Below are 18,449 nucleotides of genomic sequence, written 5' to 3'. Positions count from 1 at the left end.
GTAGATATATTGAATGACTAGTAAGTACCAAGTACTGTGCTCAGTGCCACGGAAAAGTGGTTTTCCAAAGTTGTTGGATTTCACTAGCCAGTAAGTTAAAAAAAAGAAAACATTGACCTTATATGGAATTTTAAAATATCTACTATAAGCATTTCATGAAATAAAATGTATTTTAACAGTGTAAAACTAGGAAGAACATATTAGGATACTATTTCCTTTTATGAAAAACTCCCTACATTCTCTTAAAATTTCATTTCCTAGCTGATCCATAAAAATCTCGCCGTCGAGTGGCTCCTAGTCACAGAAGGGCCACTGCGACCGCTGGCACAGGAGAGAGACAGCAGGAAGGGTGTGCCTGGCTCAAAGAGCTGTCCCACTCAGGAGGGGGGGCAAGCGGCACAGCAGACGCCCAGCCTTAAAGGTGCAGTGCCTCTCCCCATCCCTTGGCAGAAGGACAAAGGACTCGCGCGCCCGGAGTCCCGGGAGGACCCCCATCGGCGTGGCATCCCGTGCTGTTTCCGATTGAGCTCTCACAGCGAGCTCGAGAGATGCTATAATTCCTTCTGTTTTACAGGTACACAAGGAGACTCGGAAAGAGTCCCCTTTCTTGGGGGAGGTTTGACACGGCCCAGGATGACACGGCCCTAATAATTGGGCGAGCGTCGAGCTTGCGAACCTCCAACCCGGACCCTTGCAATCGTGCTCAGTGCGGCCTGCCTGGAGGAGTAGGACACGGGAAACCTCAGTAGAGAAGGGACTGGGGAACATCCCAGTGGGATGAATTCGGGCCAAGGTGGATCAAATTGTACCCCCCCACCCCCACCCGCACGCCTGTCGGAAGTCCTGAGACGCCGGTGCAGAGCTGGGAGTGGGGGAAAGTCAAGAAGAGAGGCGTGGCCCGGCCGCGTTCCGGGGCGGGGTCTGCACGGTGGGGCGGGGCCGGCGGCATGGTCCGGGTGCGGCTGTACCGGGGCCTTGGCAATCGGCGGGGCGTGGTCAGCGCTGCGGGGCGTGGTCTGAGCTTTGTGGCTTGGTCGTGCCGGTTCCGGGCGTGGTCTGAGGAGCGGGGCCTGCACCAGTGCACGGGGGCCATGGCGAACGGCGGGGCGTAGTCTGAGCTTTGGGGCGTGGCCATGCTGAGTGCCGGGGCGAGCCCAGCGCTGCCTGTTGGGGCCCACTCGGGTGCGCTGCAGAAGCTCCGGGGACCACGACAAGCGGCGGGGCGGGGCCTGCGCGGCGGGGCGGGGCCTGCGGCGGCCCGGTCCAGCGGCGGCGCGGGGCCATGGCGGGCAGCGGACGTGGGGCCGGCGGGCGGGTGCTGCACTCAGCGCAGGCCGAGGACGTGGCGTCGGCCTCCAACTTCCGCGCCTTCGAGCTGCTGCACCTGCACTTGGACCTGCGGGCCGAGTTCGGGCCTCCGGGGCCGGGCCCGGGCTGCCGCGGGCTGAGCGGCTCGGCGGTGCTGGACTTGCGCTGCCTGGAGCCCGGCGGCGCCGCGGAGCTGCGGCTGGACTCGCACCCGTGCGTGGAGGTGACGGCGGCGGCTCTGCGGCGGGAGCGGCCGGACGCGGGGCAGCCGGAGCCGGAGCCGGAGCCGGTGCCGGTGTGCACGCGGCCCTTCTCGCATTACGGCCAGGCCCTGTGCGTGCGCTTCCCGCAGCCCTGCATCGCCGGCGAGCGCCTGCGGGTGCAGCTCACCTACCGCGTCGGCGAAGGACCCGGGGTGAGTGCCCCAGCCCCGCGCCGGCCCCTCCTCCCGCCCCTCCTCGTGCAGATGCGCCCCCCTCATCCCCTCCCACCTCCCCTCCCATCCCTCCGCCCCATCCTCATCCAGATGCTCCCCCCACCCTTGCCTCCCACGGCACCGAGGAGGTCACCTCCTCCAGGCTGGGCAGCAGACGGTTCACGAACAGAACTTAGGGTTGTCGCTGCGCTCGGCCTAGGTTGGGCCCTGGTGATGAGCTGCTCCGCTGTCCTCCAGGGCGGCCTGACAGTGCTGGCTGGTTACCCGCTGCTGACTCAGTCCTTTGTTCCAGGTGCCCTCCTAATGCCTCGGGCTGGAACAGCTCGAAACTGGGCAGTTAGTAGTGTTTCCTCCTGCGAAGTCCTGGATTTGATGAACAAAAAAATCTGAGTAAAAGTGAGAACCAGAATTAGGGTGTACCAGGCTTTGTAATAACTTGGCTTTCTCACTGTTGGCTGACTCAAATCTTAACTGGGGGGCGGGGGGCGGCAGATGTTGGCGATCAGAAAGGGGAAGGTCATGTGTCCACATCTGTGAATGTCCGGGCGCGGCTGCCAGTCCTTTCTTGGATGGGGTGTGCTACAGGTCTCAGCTGCTGCCTGCCTACCATGGAAGCTTGCTTATTTGGTTGCACTTCCCCTTTTGCTGTTGCAGCTCGCTCCAAGGGCAGTTGTTTCCATCTTTCACCATTCGGGAAGTAAATGAACCTTATGATAGAACTTGTTTAAAAAATTAAAGTCCAAAGCAATGTAGACTGACCTCTAAGGCAGAGGAGAAACCCGGGGACTTCTAGGGATAACATGCCATCTGGAAATGTGTTTGGTTGCTCTAGTATATTTTGGTTCCTGGTTTGGGGCAGAAATTAAATAGGATGAGTGGAAAAATTAGGCCCTCCTGGGTGTGCCTAACAAAAGTGGCACCCCAAATTAAATATCGGAACTAAATAGCTTTCATTTAAGACGTGGTGGCAGAGATACACGCTTGATGAAGAACTGCCCTTTGCCCTGTGAAGGCTGCACTGGTGGCACTGTGCCTGTTCCTTCCTCTCATTGCCACCGTCCCAAGGAGGGCTCTCACCTTGGACACCGTGGGTCGCAGCATCTCCCTGACTTGGACTCTGTAGTGTGTGTCCTGCCAGCCTCCTTCATTTTCTTCTCTTCATGTCAATAAAACAAAGCCGAGAACCAAAGAAAACTCAAGCAAAGATGGCGAGAAGGAATTGTGGTTGAGGGGATGATAGTCAGTGTTTATTGAGCTAAGCCTGACAATAGCTACATGAGTTGTCTTTATGTAAAGTCCTAGTACGGTGCCTGGTACCTCTCACTGCCAACTCATTACAGTTGTTTTCATTAATAGGATTTATTTTTTAAAAAGCTGTGTAGAGGACTTCCCTGGTGGTCCAGTGGCTAAGACTCCGTGCTGCCAATGCAGGCGGCCCGGGTTCGATCCCTGGTCAGGGAACTAGATCCCACCTGCATGCCGCAACTAAAGATCCCGCATGCCACAACGAAGATCCTGCGTGCCGCAACTAAGACCTGGCGCAGCCTAAATAGATAGATAGGTGTCTAGATTACCAGGAAAACTGAGCAGATAGTACAGAGTCTCCACAAGCCGCTTCCACACACACACTGTTTACCCTTTACTGGTGTTTTACAAGTGGGATACATTTGTTCCAGTTAATGAGGCAGTATTGATACTTTATTATAAACTGGGATCCACAGTTTTTCCAGATCTCCTTAGTTTTTTTAAAAATAATAACGGATATTTATTGAGCGACGTTCATGTACAAGGTATTATTAGTGTTTTTTAAATTTTTATTTTATATTGGAGTATAGTTGATTTACAATGTTGTGTAAGTTTCAGGTGTACAGCAACCTTAGTTTTTTGGGTTTTTTTAATTTATTTCATTTTATTTTTTTGGCCGCACGGCATGCCATGTGGGAGCATAGGTCCCCAACCAGGGATGGAACCCTTGCCCCCTGCAGTGGACGCACGGAGTTATAACAACTGGACAGCCAGGGAAGTCCACAACCTTAGTTTTTAATGTGTCTTTTTCTGCTCCAGGGTCCCATCCAGAAATCCACTGTGTGTTCCGCTGTCACGTCTCCTTTGGCTCCTCTTGGCTGTGACAGTTTCTCAGACGTTCCTGTTGTGGTGACCGTGATAGCTTGGAGGAGTGTGATACCCTCTATTGGAATTTGTCTGTTGTTTTTCTCATGATTAGACTGGGGTTATGGGGGTTTGTTTGTTTTTCATAGACTATTTTTTAGAACAGTTCCGGTTTTGCAGCAAAACTGAGCAGAAGTTCACAGAGATAAGGTGTCATTTTTGTAACGTCGCATTGAGGGCAACAGTATTGACAGGATTTATGGCTGCTGTGCAAATATACCTCCGGTACATTTATTTGCTGTGCAAATGTACCTCCGGTCTCCGGGATGAGGCAGAGCTTGTTGGGTTTCTGCACCAGGACGTTCCTCTCTCTCCCCTGCTTCCGTCTGTACTGGACTCTGGAACGAGACTCATCTCACACACACACACACACACACACACACGCACGCACACATTCTCAAGCAAAGAAAACCCCAGCATCCCATTGTGTCTCCCTTGTGCCTCTTAAAAATTGGTCTCAGGACTTCCCTGGTGGTCCGGTAGTTACGAATCTGCCTTCCAGTGCAGGGGACGTGGGTTCCATCCCTGGTCGGGGAACTGAGATCCCACATGCCGCGGGGCAACTAAGCCCATGCACCACAACTAGAGGGAAGCCCGCGTGCCGCAACTAAGACCCCACGCAGCCAAATTAATTCATAATTAATTTTAGAAAGAACAAGAGACACCTCAGGGAATGTTCTCGTCCTTGAGTGTCGTTCCCAGGGGGGAGAAAATTGGTCTCAAGTGCCTCTGTGCTCAAAGCCCTTCATCACAGCTGCCGGGTGGGTGCCCACCTCTGCCGGAAGCTGCACTCCCCCGCGCCGTCCTCATGCTGCTGCCCACCTCCTGGAGGGACTCTCCTCCCTTCCTTCCTGCCGTCTAAACCCTGCCCACTTTTGAAGGTCCAGCCAGGGGGTTTTGCTTCCCCTATGAAACCCTCCTGGAGTCACCTGACCCTGTTCTAACCTCTCCGTGGTGTGCGGTGCTGACACACAGCCTCCTCACCCCCCGCGGTGGCATCTGTGTTACAGGTGAACTTCTCTTCGCTGTGGGCAGGATTTGGGTTTGTAAAAATCGTTCCAATGTGCTCTTGATTAAGGGCTGACAGAAGACAAGAATCATAGCCAATGCCTATAATGTAAAACACGTTTATTCTGAAAGGGCAGATTGGAGGGATGGAGAACATGCATTAATCAGACCCCTTGCTGTTAGCTTCTGCTCTTCTGTGTCTTTTATCACAAGTGCAAGAACAGCTTCTTCAGTATTTGTTTTTTGGTGAGAAGTTACTACAGCGGGGGGGACAGAGGAGGGAGGCAGGACCAGGGGGTCGGAGGCCACCCCAGGAATGCTTGAGACGGCCCATGGGACACACTGAGGGGTGGCCCTTTGGTGCTGTCCACCCTGGGAAGTGGACGTCAGACCTCGGCCTGGACTCCAGGGGGATTAAATACACAGGGGGAGAGAGCGTCGCAGTCTGAGCTGGACTGGCGGGCGGAGGATCCCGAGGGTCACCTGAAGCCTCCCCTCCGGCCAGCTCCGCCCGGCCGCGCTGTGCTTGTGTAGGATGTCCGTTCCCAAAGGGTCTTGCCTCCTCTTAGGTTTGCTGGTTGGCTCCGGAGCAGACAGCAGGAAAGAGGAAGCCGTTCGTCTACACGCAGGGCCAGGCTGTCCTGAACCGGTCCTTCTTCCCCTGCTTCGACACTCCCGCGGTGAAGTGCACGTACTCCGCTCTTATTGAGGTGAAGCAGGCTGAGAGCAAATGTACCTGCCCTTGGGACTGAAAAGTTCACTTCTATCAGGTCATGTTTCAGGTGGTAGATTACTACCTCCATTGGGGGGTACCTCTGAAAAACTCCTCCACCTGCAGAAATTTGATCTGTGCTAAATCCCATCAGTTTGGCACAAGTTCAGTTTGTTGAAGCCTCTGTGCTTCCCAAGGTGGACCCCAGGCCGCTGCCGTCACCACACGGGTTGCTGGCCATGCCGCCCTTCTAGCTGATCAAGGGCAGACTCTGTCCAGGCGAAATCTCCTGAGCCTTCTCTCTTGTCAGGTCCCAGATGGCTTCACAGCTGTGATGAGTGCCAACACCTGGGAGAAGAGAGGGCCAAATAAGTTCTTCTTCCGGATGTGTCAGCCCATCCCGTCCTATCTGATAGCTTTGGCCATCGGAGATCTGGTTTCGGCTGAAGTCGGACCCAGGTAGGAGACCGAGACCCCGCAGGCAAGAGTGAACCGACCTCTGAGCACGGAGGCCTCTGACCAGCGAGCGGACCTCCTGGGGTGGCCCTTGGGGTCACGTCGGAGCCTCCCGAGCCCGGGACCTTTCTGCGGGACAGGGCGCGGCCTGAATGGCCAGAGGATGTGTCCTTTCCTCCCCCTCCCTCCTGCCTTCCTCCCGTGTCTGCGCTGAGACCGTCGGTCCTGCAGTGGCTGCGGTCCTGGGCCACCTTCAGAGGGAGGTGGGAGCTCCAGCAGCAGTTTTAGATGATCTTTATTAGCATCTTTAAGGTCTAAATTATCTTCTTGCTACTATAGTTGCTTTTTTATCTTTGTAGCAAATCTCCCTATTTTCTCTGGCGCTTGAGTCCTGGAAATGTACGGCCGTGATCTCTCTGTCTCCCTCTGGAGAGGCCCGGGGAAGCCGCCTGTCTGTCTGCTCCAGACACAGAGGCCTGGACCTGTGTTGGCAGAGGGGCCTCCGTGAAGTGAGATGGGTTTAGTGGAGACAAATAAGGATTTTGTACGGTTTCCTGAAAAAGAAATTTGACCAGGAGCACAGGTTTTTCCTGGCTGTCATCTTACCCACCAGCGTAGCATAGTCCTGAAAAGTGAGAGGGTCGGTTTGGATGTGAAGCCGTGGCTCTTCCTGGCCCCGTTGCGGTCCTTCTCTCTGCCGGGCCCTCAGCCCCTGGAGGTGCTGGATTGGCTACACGCCTCGGGCTTCACAACTGGGCTCAGCAGTGGCGCCAGGGCCGTGAGATCAGAGGGAGAGATGGGTGGGGCCCCGTTGGCATCTGCTTCCAGCCACGCGCTAGGAGAGCACCAGCCCTGAGAGACGAGCGGTCCCTTCCTGGTGGACAGGGCAGTAGGTGACCTGCGAGCATGGAAAACAGACAAGGGGAGGAACGTCTTTTAGGGTGTTTACTCTTGCTGAGGTTCTGTTAGTAGGAGTAGGAGCTACTAAGGGGAAATGAGAGAACAGTCTATTCTAAATACACTGGATCACGGAGGTTTTCTCAACCCTCTGTACTGAAGTGACGACACAGTACGTTAATCCAGGTGACAGAACCCGTTTTACTGGTGCTGATGACTTACTCCAGTCCCCCGTCAGGTGGACAGTCCTTGCCTCCTGGGTCACGTCGGAGGGTCTTGAGGGAGTCTGCCGCGTAGGAGGATCTTCCATCTAGTCCCTGTTACCTCAGGGGGAAGACCCTGGGCAGGAGAGACTGGCGGACATCCCCAGGGGCCCCTTTATGTACGGTCCCTTCTAACCCTTACAGGCAACACTGAGGGACGTATTGCTGTCTCCAGTTTGCAGTTGAGAAACTGTGGCTTTGGTAAAGAGCCTTGTGCAGTCACGTGGTTGGTAGAACTGGAATTCAGAGGCAAGGGTTTCTGTTGCAGATCCCGTGCTTTTTGCCCCTAGAATCCTGGTGATGAGATTCCAGCTTGACTGAGAGCATCCTGGTTTCTTTGACAGAAATCTGTGTGCTGGCGGAAATGTCGTGGGCGTCCGCGGCCTAGCCCGTTGTCGCTGAGGACAGGGCTGAAGGCCTTTGTTAGTTGTGGTGCCCTGGCTGGGGATGGAGCAGCTCAGAGTAGTGCCTGGGGACTTGGACTCTGTGCTGGGGTCTTATTCTCAGCCCGGTGCCCTTTTTCTCCATGTGGGTTTCTCCTGGGTTGAGGGTGGCCTGAGGGCTTCTCTACCTCCTCTGCCTTCTCCCCACACCACCCCCGCCTCCGACCCCCATTCCCACTCACGGCCGCACCCTGCATCCCAGGCCTGGACTTGGGTATCGCTGTGAACCGGGCGGGATCAGAAACCTCCAGCTGCATGTAGGCCTTCATTCTCTGCCCCTCCTGCTGACCTTCGCCCTCTGGGGGCCTCACTCCTACCACGTCCCATCCCGCTGTGCCTGCACCTCGCCCTGAAGGGCGGTGCTTGCTCCCGGGCGGGCGGCAGCCTCTCCCGGGACTTCTCTCCCGCCTGGGTGGTGACTGGTCATCTCTCGCCCACACCCCAGGCCCTCCGGCGTGTCCTGCTGCCGCCCATCTGCCCCGGGCTCCTGCCATCCCCTTTCCCCACTCAGCACCTTTCTCCACTCAGCGTCTCTCTTTTGAGAGATGGAGAAAATAATGAAGCTGTGCGTGGTACCCGTTCACATTTCTGGTTTCTTGGTGAGAAGCTGGAACGAGAGAAAAGGTGATGCAGGTGTTTGAGAGGTTTCCGTGCGCTCAACCGTCTTTCACGCACCTTTGCATCTCGCGCCCCTTAAACCGTCTCTCCAGTTTTCCTTTCAGACGCCGGCTCCTCCCTCCAAGCACAGGGTCTCGGCTCTGCTTTGTGGAGATGTTTGGTCTGTCGGGTACGATTGTGTCCTGCACGTCCAAGGTCCCTCCGTCTGCTCTCATTCCCACATTCGTCCGTCTGGACCGCGACGACAGGTCCTTTCTTTGTTAAAGCCAGTCTTCACCTGACCCGTTGACTCACCCCCACCCCTGTCCTCTGGGCTTTGCTTCATTGTCTAGTCCCGTCTTCAGACCTGCGGCCCCCACCCACAACTGGCCAACTGGCTCTTTCCTCTCCACCCCTGGAGTCCAGTCCCCTAAACTCGCTGAAGCTCCTGAGGTGAGAGGCCGTTGCTCAGCGTGGAAGGTGCAGGGACTCGAGGATGTGCCCTTGGCCTCCGCTTCCCGATCCCGGGCCCTCCTGGCCGGTCCTCGCTGGGCTCCTCGGGGGTCTGGCTGCCCTGGGCGCAGGTGCCCCAGGTTCGGTCCTCGCCCCCGGCTGTGCCTGGGAAAGCTCACGCCCCCTCGTATTGAGCATGTTTCCTGTGTCCACAGCTCCCTAGACACAGTCTGATGGTGTCGCCCCCTGCGCTCTGCAGGGGCAGCTGTGTCACGTGGCATCTGAAGCCCTTTGTGCCCCGAGCTTGGGGCCTCTCCCACCCCCAACCTACCCCCATCAGACCTTGGACTCTGGTCACCCCAGACCCCGGTGGTTCCTCGCCTGCACGTGCAGCTTCCTTCCCGCTACGAGGCTCCTGCTTTTGCTGCTGGGACCCCCGACGCGGGTCGCCCCGCTCCCCCTCCTGCTAGAACAGTCCCCGAAGTTCTGCCGAAAGGAAGCTCTCTTCGTCCTGGCCTCGCACCCACCCACTTGGCCGTCTGTCCCCCGACTGAGGATGTCCGTGTAGGGAACGCTCTGTGGAGCATCGAGGGGCCTTGACACAGCCTTCGGCTGCAGGGCCCCTGAACCTGGGGTCAGCTCGTCCTTGAACCCCGAGAATGGTCTCGGTCCCTCCCATCCCCTTTCAGCCTTGGCTTCCTTCGCACTGGATCTTCTTGATTTTTTTTCCCCCCCTTACCTCTGTTTCCTCATCTTTTTACTGTGAAAATTTCATAATTGGAAATTCCTGCAGGACATTGAAGGAATGATGCTTTGAGCACTTGTCTGCCCATCCGTGTTGCTGTACTAGGTTTGCTTTCGTGTGGATCTGTGGGGGTTTTTACTAGACCATTTGAAAGCAAGTAGGTCCGCCTGCCTGTCCGAAGAGTGAAGACAGTTACCACTTTTCTGTTAATGTGAATTGGTTTATCTCTCAAGTGTCTTTCAATTCTAAAGATTCGGTTGTGAGAATCCTTTCTAATCTCTCCGGAGGTACACCAGCATTTCCTACCTGAGCCACCGTGTGAACGGTCTTCACACCCATCTCGTCTCCTTACCGCGCACCTTGCAGATGGGGACTGAGGCTGGGCGGGGGGAGAGCCTGTCGCCTGCAGGAGCCCCCCGCCCCCCCCTCAGTTGGTGCACGTGCTTTCAGGACGGGTCCCGCCATGGCCTCTGAGCACAGTGCTGCCTTCTCTGCGCCCTTGTCTCCAGGAGCTGGGTGTGGGCCGAGCCCTGCCTCATCGCAGCTGCTAAGGAGGAGTATGACGGGGTCATAGAAGAGTTCTTGGCAACGGGAGAGAAGCTTTTCGGACCCTACGTTTGGGGAAGGTGCGGTATCACGTGGACTCTCATGTCTCTGTTGTTACAGTGAGCCGGCCCTCCCCCCTCCCCGGCCCTGATCCGGGGGGCGTAGGGGAGGGGGGAGGAGATAAGCCAGGCCTCATCCGCTGTGGTCAAGGAGGGGCCTGGGAGGGCAGGCATTGCGGGGACAGAGGCGTGCCCGTGCCAGCAGTTGCCGGGGTGGAGATGGGGATGCGCTGTCGGGGACGTGGCTGACTTGTCTTTCCTGTTGCCGGAAGCAGCTCCGTACCCGTTTTCTCTTTGTCATCTTCAGACTTGAGGTCCCCTAGATAAGAGGCTCCATTAGGTCTGTGTGACCCATGTGGGCCTCTGGGGAGCTGGGTGTGATGGAGTCAAGCGCGTGCCCACTGTGAGGGGCCTGGGAGGGAGGCCCAGTGGGCCGGGGGCGGGGGCAGGGCTGAGGACCGGCTCGCTGTGCCGTGCCGCCACCCCCGTCAGTAGCCCGGATGCAGCTGGGCCCCTCACGGCAGCCTGCCTCTGGCAGGTACGACGTGCTCTTCATGCCCCCGTCCTTCCCATTTGGAGGGATGGAGAACCCCTGCCTGACCTTCGTCACCCCCTGCCTGCTGGCGGGGGACCGCTCCTTGGCCGACGTCATCATCCACGAGATCGCCCACAGCTGGTTTGGGAACCTGGTCACCAACGCCAACTGGGGGGAGTTCTGGCTGAACGAAGGCTTCACCATGTACGCCCAGAGGAGGATTTCCACCGTCCTGTTTGGTGAGCCGCCCCTGAGGACCTGCCTCCGGTCCTGGGCCTGCAAGGCTCCTTCTGGGGAGTGAAGGGAGGAGGGGGTAGTGCAGTGAGCCCGTGAGAGCCAGGGAGGGCAACTCGAGACAAAGTTACACGGAAGTAACTGTGCCCACCTCACTGCATGTCACACATCAGCAGGGGCTGGGGGCAGAGGGAGTCTCGAAAATGACACGGCGGGATGAGCTAGCGGTGGACGCGCCTCCCGCTGGGGCTGAAGCTTCCCTGTGCTTTGCCTGGGGGAGAGCGGCCCGGGCTGGTCGCCCAGGTACCAGGTCGCTTAATGAGCGAGTCGTCAGATCACTGTCCCCATCACCTTGGATTGAACACCTGTTTTGTACCAGCTCTGTCACATACCACCTTCCCAGCGGCTGCGTGGAGATACTGTTATTCCCATTTTACGTGTGAGTCCACTGCGACTCAGAGAGGATAGGAAATGTCCCTCAGCCACTTAGCAGGTGAGGGCAGACCCTCAAATGGAGCCCAGCTGTGCTTTTCAAATACATTCTCGGGAACTCCCTGGCAGTCCAGTGGTTAGGACTCCGCGCTTTCACTGCCAAGGCCATGGGTTCGATCCCTGGTCAGGGAACTAAGATCCCGTAAGCCACGTAGCACAGCCAAAAAATAAAATATAATACATTATCAACACAATCTCGATGTTGAAAAGCCATGGTGTATCAGGTGCTTTTGTTACGTTTATTATTTCTCTGATCAAAATCTATTTTGGCACCAGTGGAAAAGCACACACAAAAATACTTATTTGTAATCTCACTGTTCAGAGGTAATCGATGGTTATCCTTTCAAACATTTTTCTACGTGTGTGTGTGTGCGTATCATCAGACTGTACATGGTTTTAGAACTGCCTTTTTTTTAATATAATAAAGTTAAACATTTTCCCGAGTCATTAAATTTTTTCTACAGCTCCAGAGTATGGAGGCTTCATAATTTATTCAGTCAACCTCCAGTTGTTAGGTTGTTTTCAATTTTCAAACGAAATAATATTCTGACAGACATCTTTACATAGGTTCACGTGCGTCTCAGATGATTTCAGTAAAGACAAATTTCTAGAAACATCATTTCAGGACCTGAACATTTTCAAGGCTTTTTGTTTTGTTTGGCATACATTGTCTCCTGCTTCCCAAGTTAACACTTTCATCCAGAGTACGTAAAGCAGTAGTGTACCGGCCGCTCGGACTCCCGCACGCAGCTGTTCGTGTGTACCGTGCGTGCGCCTGAGGGCGCTGAGGCTGGCGGGGGTGGGGGTGGGGTCACTGGCCCAGATCAGAGCATCTCGCGAGTGGCGGCGGTGGCTGGTACACACCCGGGCCCTCCCCAACCCTGTTCCCTCAGTTGTTGTTCTTTCTTTCCCACGGCATGTGGGATCTTTGTTCCCCGACCCGGGATTGAACCCGGGCGCTCCGCAGTGAAAGCGCGCAGTCCTAACCACTGCACCGCCAGGGGATTCCCTCCCTCAGTCGTCTTTAGAGCCAGAAGGAGACTCAGATGCTAGAAAAATCTTGGGTGACAGTTTCTCTTGTCTGACAGAACAGTCAGATGAAGAGATTCTATTTTCGTGGGAGATCAAATTACCATCTCCACAGATAACAACATGCTGAAGGGAAAGGTCACTCACTGTCAGAGGGGTGGTGTGGGCGGGGCAGGCTGAGGAGTCAGCCGTCCACAGCCCCCGCCGCCCGCCGTGCCTGGGGAGTGCCACCCCCGGGCTTGGGGCCTCCGTCCTCTTTTCGGGGCCTCATGGGCACCGCGGGGGGTGCCAGCCGCTTTCCTGTCGCGCAGGACCCGCCTACACCTGCTTGGAAGCCGCCACCGGGCGGGCTCTGCTTCGGCAGCACATGGACGTCACGGGCGAGGAGCACCCGCTGAACAAGCTGCGCGTGAAGATCGAGCCAGGTGGGGGCTGCTCTGGCCGCCGCCCAGCCCCCGTCGGGCTGGGCACACCTGGATCCCCCCTCGGGAGGGAGGAGCCCCCAGGCCGCTCCTGAGCGACTCCGAGATGCTCTGTGCGTCTGGGTCCCTGTCACTTACTCGTCCCTTTGCCGCCCCTGGTCCATGGTGAGCTCAGCCCCGCGGCGTTTCTAGAGCGAGGTCGCCCTCCCCTCACCGAGGGCGTGACCCAGCACCAGAAAGCTCGTGACTGCTCTGAGGTCATGGGTTTTTGTTTCCTAAGATTTTTCTTCAGTTCCACGTGTGACTAACTTAAACCTTTCTGTGCAGTTGAAGCGCGTGTTCCCCGATGCCTCTGACTCTGACCATGAACTTTCTGTAGTCGGGCAGTCAGTTCTGTTTACTCCAGAACGTGCACAGAACCCACCCCGCCCCAGTCTGGGCAGGCGCAGCGCCTGTGGGTGACCCGTGGGGCTGGGAAGGCGTTGGGTGGAAGGGCCCCCCGAGCACAGCGCCCCAGGCAGGGGGCAGCCGCGATCCCCCGAGCCTGCTTTCTTTGTCCTCCCACTGGGTCCATCTTCAAGTCCCTCGAGAGAGGCCAGGATGGACCCGGAACGTTCGTGGCCTTGCTGTTCCTGGGAAGCTGAATTCCGGTCTCTTCCGTGGCTACTCTTTGAATCCAGAGCTTTCTCTGCAGGTGTCGACCCAGATGATACTTACAACGAGACCCCCTACGAGAAAGGCTTCTGCTTTGTCTCCTACCTGGCCCACCTGGTGGGTGACCAGGACCAGTTTGACGATTTCCTCAAGGTACATCAGCTCTGAGGTGAGGGGAGACGAGCGGGGGCCCCGCTGCCGGGGGCTCTGGGTGACCGACCGTGCCTCCCTCCTCACAGGCCTACGTGGATGAGTTTAAGTTCCAAAGTGTCCTAGCTGATGACTTTCTGGAATTCTTCTTGGACTATTTCCCTGAGCTGAAGAGAAGGAGGGTGGATTCCATCCCGGGTGAGCAGAGGAGCCGGCCCACCGCTTCCAGGTGGTCGTGGAGGGTGGGGTCTGGTCCACGCCTTGGGGGGGGGGGGCTGAGGTGCGCCCCCTGGGGGCGGCGTTTTGGGGCAGGCCCAGGGGCCCAGGCTCTGTCCCACAGGAGGAGCTCGCTCACCCCCTGGCCCCCTTTCCCCACTCTGCTCTTCTGCCCCTCTCTGTCCTCTGGTCTCCCCGTTCCTGGACACACGTAGTCAGACCCTTAGCTCTGCCCAGGCCTGCCCCTGCCCCGAGGGGCTCCCAGGGCAGGAATGGGGCAGTGGCCCTGCCTGGGGAGCGCGTGAGAGGCCTGCTTCCTAAGAGAGGGCGAGCACGGCCCGTCGCGGGCCAGGCAGCTCGTTAGATGTGTCCCCACTTCCTGCTCCATGCTGGGCGCCGTCCTGCCAGCTAGTGAGGGGTGGGGCCGGGCAGGACCCCGGGCAGCTGGCTCCGGAGCCCAGGGGCATCAGCACGGCCGTTCTGGTCGTGGGGGCTGGGCCGCGTCTGTGCACGTGGCTCTACGGCTGATTTGCAGCACAGAACACGCTCACGTGGAAAGGGGCGGCCAGGTCCATGAGACGGCGTCTAGGCATCACGCTGGCTGGGGCCCTGTGGAGCGGATGACCGTGCGGGGCAGTGGTGCCGTCGTCGGGGGAGAGCTTAGGATGGACGGAGGCTCGAGGTCTCGGGCGCTGCCTGGGCAGGCGGACCGTGATGCTGCTGGGGAATTCTGACGGAATCTTCTCTACTTCTGCCAAACAGGATTTGAATTTGATCGCTGGCTGAACACCCCGGGCTGGCCCCCCTACCTCCCTGACCTCTCCCCCGGGGACTCCCTCATGAGGCCAGCTGAGGAGCTGGCTCAGCTGTGGGCGGCCGAGGAGCTGGACGTGGGGGCCATTGAGGCCGTGTCCACCTCTGCCTGGAAGACCTACCAGCTGGTTTATTTCCTGGATAAGATCCTCCAGAAATCCCCTCTCCCTCCCGGTGAGAAAAAGTGGGTTGTTTCTTCAAGGTTGGAGGGAGACAGACTTGTGACGCTCGTCCCAGGTGGCTGCGGGGCATGGGAAGGCGGGTGGACGGAAGCCCGGGGCAAGGAGCGCGTCGGCGGAGGGATGCAGGTGCCCGCGCGAGTGCCGGGGGGCGGGAAATCGTAAAGCCTGGTGCTCGTGGAGTCCTCACCTCGTGCAGGTCATTCTTCCAAGCTCCCCTGGCTCTGACGCCATCTGATCCTCGTCGCTGCTCTGTGACCCCAGGGACTGGGGAGCGAACCCGGGGCACAAACAGATCCCACAGCCAGTAGACGTGGGGCTGGGGTCCGGGCCTGCTGGGCCGCAGCTCTTCGGCACACATGCTTTGTTGCTTCTCAGCCAGAAGTAGTATTCACCAAGGGGTGTTAACTCAGAAAGACAGAGCAAGCTGACGTGTAGCAGGTTGGCGGTGGGATATCTGAGGCAGGTGCGCAGGCTTTAGTGGGGTGACCACAGGCAGTCTGTATTAAGGGAAGGTTGGAGGAAGAGCCGTGGGAATTACAGCAAAGTCGAGACGAGGCCTGACCCCCTCGGGCCTGAAGAAGCAGGAAGAGGGTGGTCGGCAGCCTCCCTGAAGTTCCTCCGGGTGCCCTCGGACACATGGCCGCCTTAGCTCATGGTGTGCTGGCGAAGTCACTAATGACCCGTTTCTTTTCTCCAGGGAACGTGAAAAAACTTGGAGAGACGTACCCGAAGATCTCGAGTGCCCAGAACGCGGAGCTACGGCTGCGATGGGGCCAGATTGTCCTCAAGAACGACCACCAGGAGGACTTCTGGAAAGTGAGGGACTTCCTGCACAGCCAGGTGGGTGACCGCCACCTGCCTGTGCCCCTTCCGCACATGGCAGGCAGGGCCTCTCGGACTGCCCTCTCGGGAGCAGGGCTGAAGGGCCTGGCGGGGTCCTGTGAGCAGGCTGTGGTGCCGCCCTGGGGGAGAAGCCCCGGCCCGGGAGCTCCTGCAGGTCAGCCGGGGAGGCCTGTGGGGAGAGAGCCAGACGGCACTGACCCGAGGCAGGGACGGTCATGCGACAGCGGGGCTGGTCTCCGGGAGAGGCCGGAGACCAGGAGAGGTGAGTGAAGGTGAGATTGTAGGCTCCTCCTCTGGGGGAAGCCGGTGGCCTGAGAGGGTCCAGAGGCCTGCTGGACCCAGGTCACCGGGAGCGCTGCCCTGCCGGGGAGGGGCCCACGGCCCTCAGGATGAACCATTCCACGAGATTCCAGAGCCGGGCTGTGGACAAGCCACGCGCAGACTCCCTCACCTGTTGGCAGGTACCTGCTGGCAGGTTCTCGAGCCCCTGAAGGCTTCCCAGCCTCTGGGTGTCAGGTGTGGCCGTCTCGTGCTGACGTGAAGGTGCGGGTTTCCTTCTACTCGGCTGCAGGCGGCCCTTCTGGGACCCTGGTTTAGGCTTAGGCTCTGCAGCCTTTGCCGTGAGCTGTTGCCTCGGTGCCTGACCACTTAGAGCTCTGAAAGTTTGGAGTCTCCCGCGTGCCAACCCCCTACTCGGTTTTGTTGAGTGTAGACGTCTCCAGGAGGGTGAATACCGACACCTAGCCGCGTGGAGCTTTGGCTGCCAAGAAGATTCTGGAACACAAGCCCTCGCGTCTAGGAAGCCTCTCATTCCAGCAGTGATACCCGTGTCCCTTTTGGCCCCTGATCACGAGGCTGTCAGATGGGCCCAGGGCAGGGGCTGGGGGCTGCAGACCACCGTGCAGGCTGACGGGCCTCGAGCACGCACATCTCTTGCAGGGGAAGCAGAAGTACACCCTCCCACTCTACCACGCCATGATGGGGGGCAGTGAGGCCGCCCAGACCCTCGCCAAGGAGACCTTCGCGGCCACGGCCTCCCACCTCCACAGCAACGTGGTCCACTACATCCAGCAGATCGTGGCGCCCCTGGGCAGCTAGAGGCTCCCACTGTGGCCTCTGTGTCTGCAGACTGCCAATTCCAGTTCTCATCAGCTTCCCAAGTTCACGTCCCCGTGGGGTAACCTGTTCTCTGGCCTTGGTGTTTGGGACTCTGGGCTTCTGCTCTGACTGGATGGCTCTGGACCCGTTGTGCAACCGGGAACCTCCATACTCTCTGGGCTGGGTGGGCGGCAGGCTTCGCCCTCCCCGCCTGGGTCTTGGGAAAAGCAGGAAGGATTTTCTTTACTCTCTTTCTTTTCTTTTCTTTCTTTCTTTCTTTTTTTTTTTGCTGATTCTTGAAGTACTGTGTAAAGGGCTGATTTCTGGTGATTCCTTTTTCAGGTTTAATCATTATTTTAATAAATAAAGTGAAAAGTATCTTGGGACTGTGAAATCCCTTCTCCCAGGTCCCGCTCTCTGTTCTGAGCAGGTTAGGGGGAGACCCAGAGCAGGATGCTGGCTCCCTGTTCTTAAGGAGCCTGGGCTGGAGGAGGTGGGGTTCCCACAGGAGCATGTGCAAAACAGAGGGCACAGAGGCCGCCTCTTCGAGCCGCATCCCTCCGTGCAGCGTCCCGCCCGCCCCTTCCTCTTTACGGTTGCTGCTAATAAGCGCGCACTGGAGTGCTCTTTCTGCAGCCTCTCGCCATCCGTGGGCCTAGTGGGGCCTTGCCCTCCCCGGTCCTGGGTGATGGCCTCCGTGTGGTCTGTAGTAGAGTCTGTTGAGAACCTGGCACTAAGCTCTGATTTCCACGTGGGGATCTAGGCAGTTAGCGACTTGGGGTGGGGTGTGGGGCGAGGGGAGGTCGCACAGAAGTATTTCAGGATCTTTGTTTTCCTAGATCCAGGGTCTCCCTGGTGGCTGGCTGCCGGGCGGGCGGCGCAGACCTCCCAGCACCGTGGGAGCGAGGACGCGGGCGCTGGCTCCTGGCTGCTCCCGGCGCTGTTACAGGCGGGGACAACCGGGGGCCGGCCAGACGCCTCCCGCGCCCTGCTCGGTGCCCAGCCGCTCAGCTCTGCGCCCAGCGGTGTCCTTCCTGGTTCCGTGCAGACCTTGGGGCGCCGAGGGGCCCCGCGGGACCCCTTCCGCAGCCGGAGCCTGAGTCAGCTTCACAGCCAGGCGTCCTGAGCTGTGTCCCCTGCTGTCCCGCCAGGTGGGCCTGCGACAGCGCCTCTCCTGCCCCCTCCACAGCCCTCTCCCAGCCAGGTGCTCTCGGAGGGCTGGCTGGGAGCACGTGAGCCGTCTGGAGCTGGAGCTGGTTCTCCCACATTCCAGGGCGAGGGACAGGGTAGAGGGCGTGCCTCGGGCTGTGGGGGAGGCCCCTGAAGGGCTGGGGAGCTGCTGCCCCAGAGCTCGGCTCCCCGCCGTGGCCCGTGGGAGGGACCCTGGACCTTAACGCCCTCCGCTCTGCGGGGCACCCAGCAGTGTCAGACCCTGGACGAGAGGCAGATTCCTGAGACAAACCTCTTAGTCCTACAGAGGGTTAAAGGAAGGGGAGGCTGGGGCGTGGCCTTTCCCTTGAGGCCGGGCCTCCCAGGACCTTGGCATTAACCAAGGAGGAGGGGAAAGAGATGCTCAGATGCTGCATCTTTGATGCATAAAGATCTGAGGGATCAGTAAGTCCAAAGGGCCTTGTCTTCATGGATGGGAAACGGAAGAGGCCCCAGGACCCGTCTGTGCCCCCTCGCCAG

The 18,449-nt window shown here is 58.3% G+C and overlaps 1 protein-coding gene across 2 annotated transcripts; it reads left to right on the top strand.

The window, feature by feature from the left end:
- Positions 1-1,245: 1,245 nt before the first annotated feature.
- RNPEP (arginyl aminopeptidase) lies at positions 1,246-17,154 on the top strand. Of its 2 annotated transcripts, none has more exons than XM_030844332.3 (11): positions 1,246-1,723; positions 5,491-5,631; positions 5,944-6,092; positions 9,997-10,113; positions 10,631-10,866; positions 12,694-12,807; positions 13,499-13,611; positions 13,698-13,806; positions 14,587-14,811; positions 15,517-15,659; positions 16,602-17,154. In XM_030844332.3, exons 1-11 carry the CDS (start codon positions 1,283-1,285, stop codon positions 16,758-16,760), a joined length of 1,947 nt encoding a protein of 648 aa, XP_030700192.1. In that variant the 5' UTR covers positions 1,246-1,282; the 3' UTR covers positions 16,761-17,154. The 2 variants fall into 2 exon arrangements, with proteins under 2 accessions (XP_030700192.1, XP_069902999.1); XM_070046898.1 differs by having other exon boundaries at positions 1,248-1,723; positions 10,000-10,113.
- Positions 17,155-18,449: the final 1,295 nt, after the last annotated feature.

This window comes from Globicephala melas, chromosome 1 (assembly GCF_963455315.2).
Source record: "Globicephala melas chromosome 1, mGloMel1.2, whole genome shotgun sequence".
NCBI classification, from domain to species: domain Eukaryota; kingdom Metazoa; phylum Chordata; class Mammalia; order Artiodactyla; family Delphinidae; genus Globicephala; species Globicephala melas.
The sequence above is the reverse complement of the archived record's forward strand: the minus strand, read 5'-3'. Positions and strand labels throughout refer to the sequence as shown.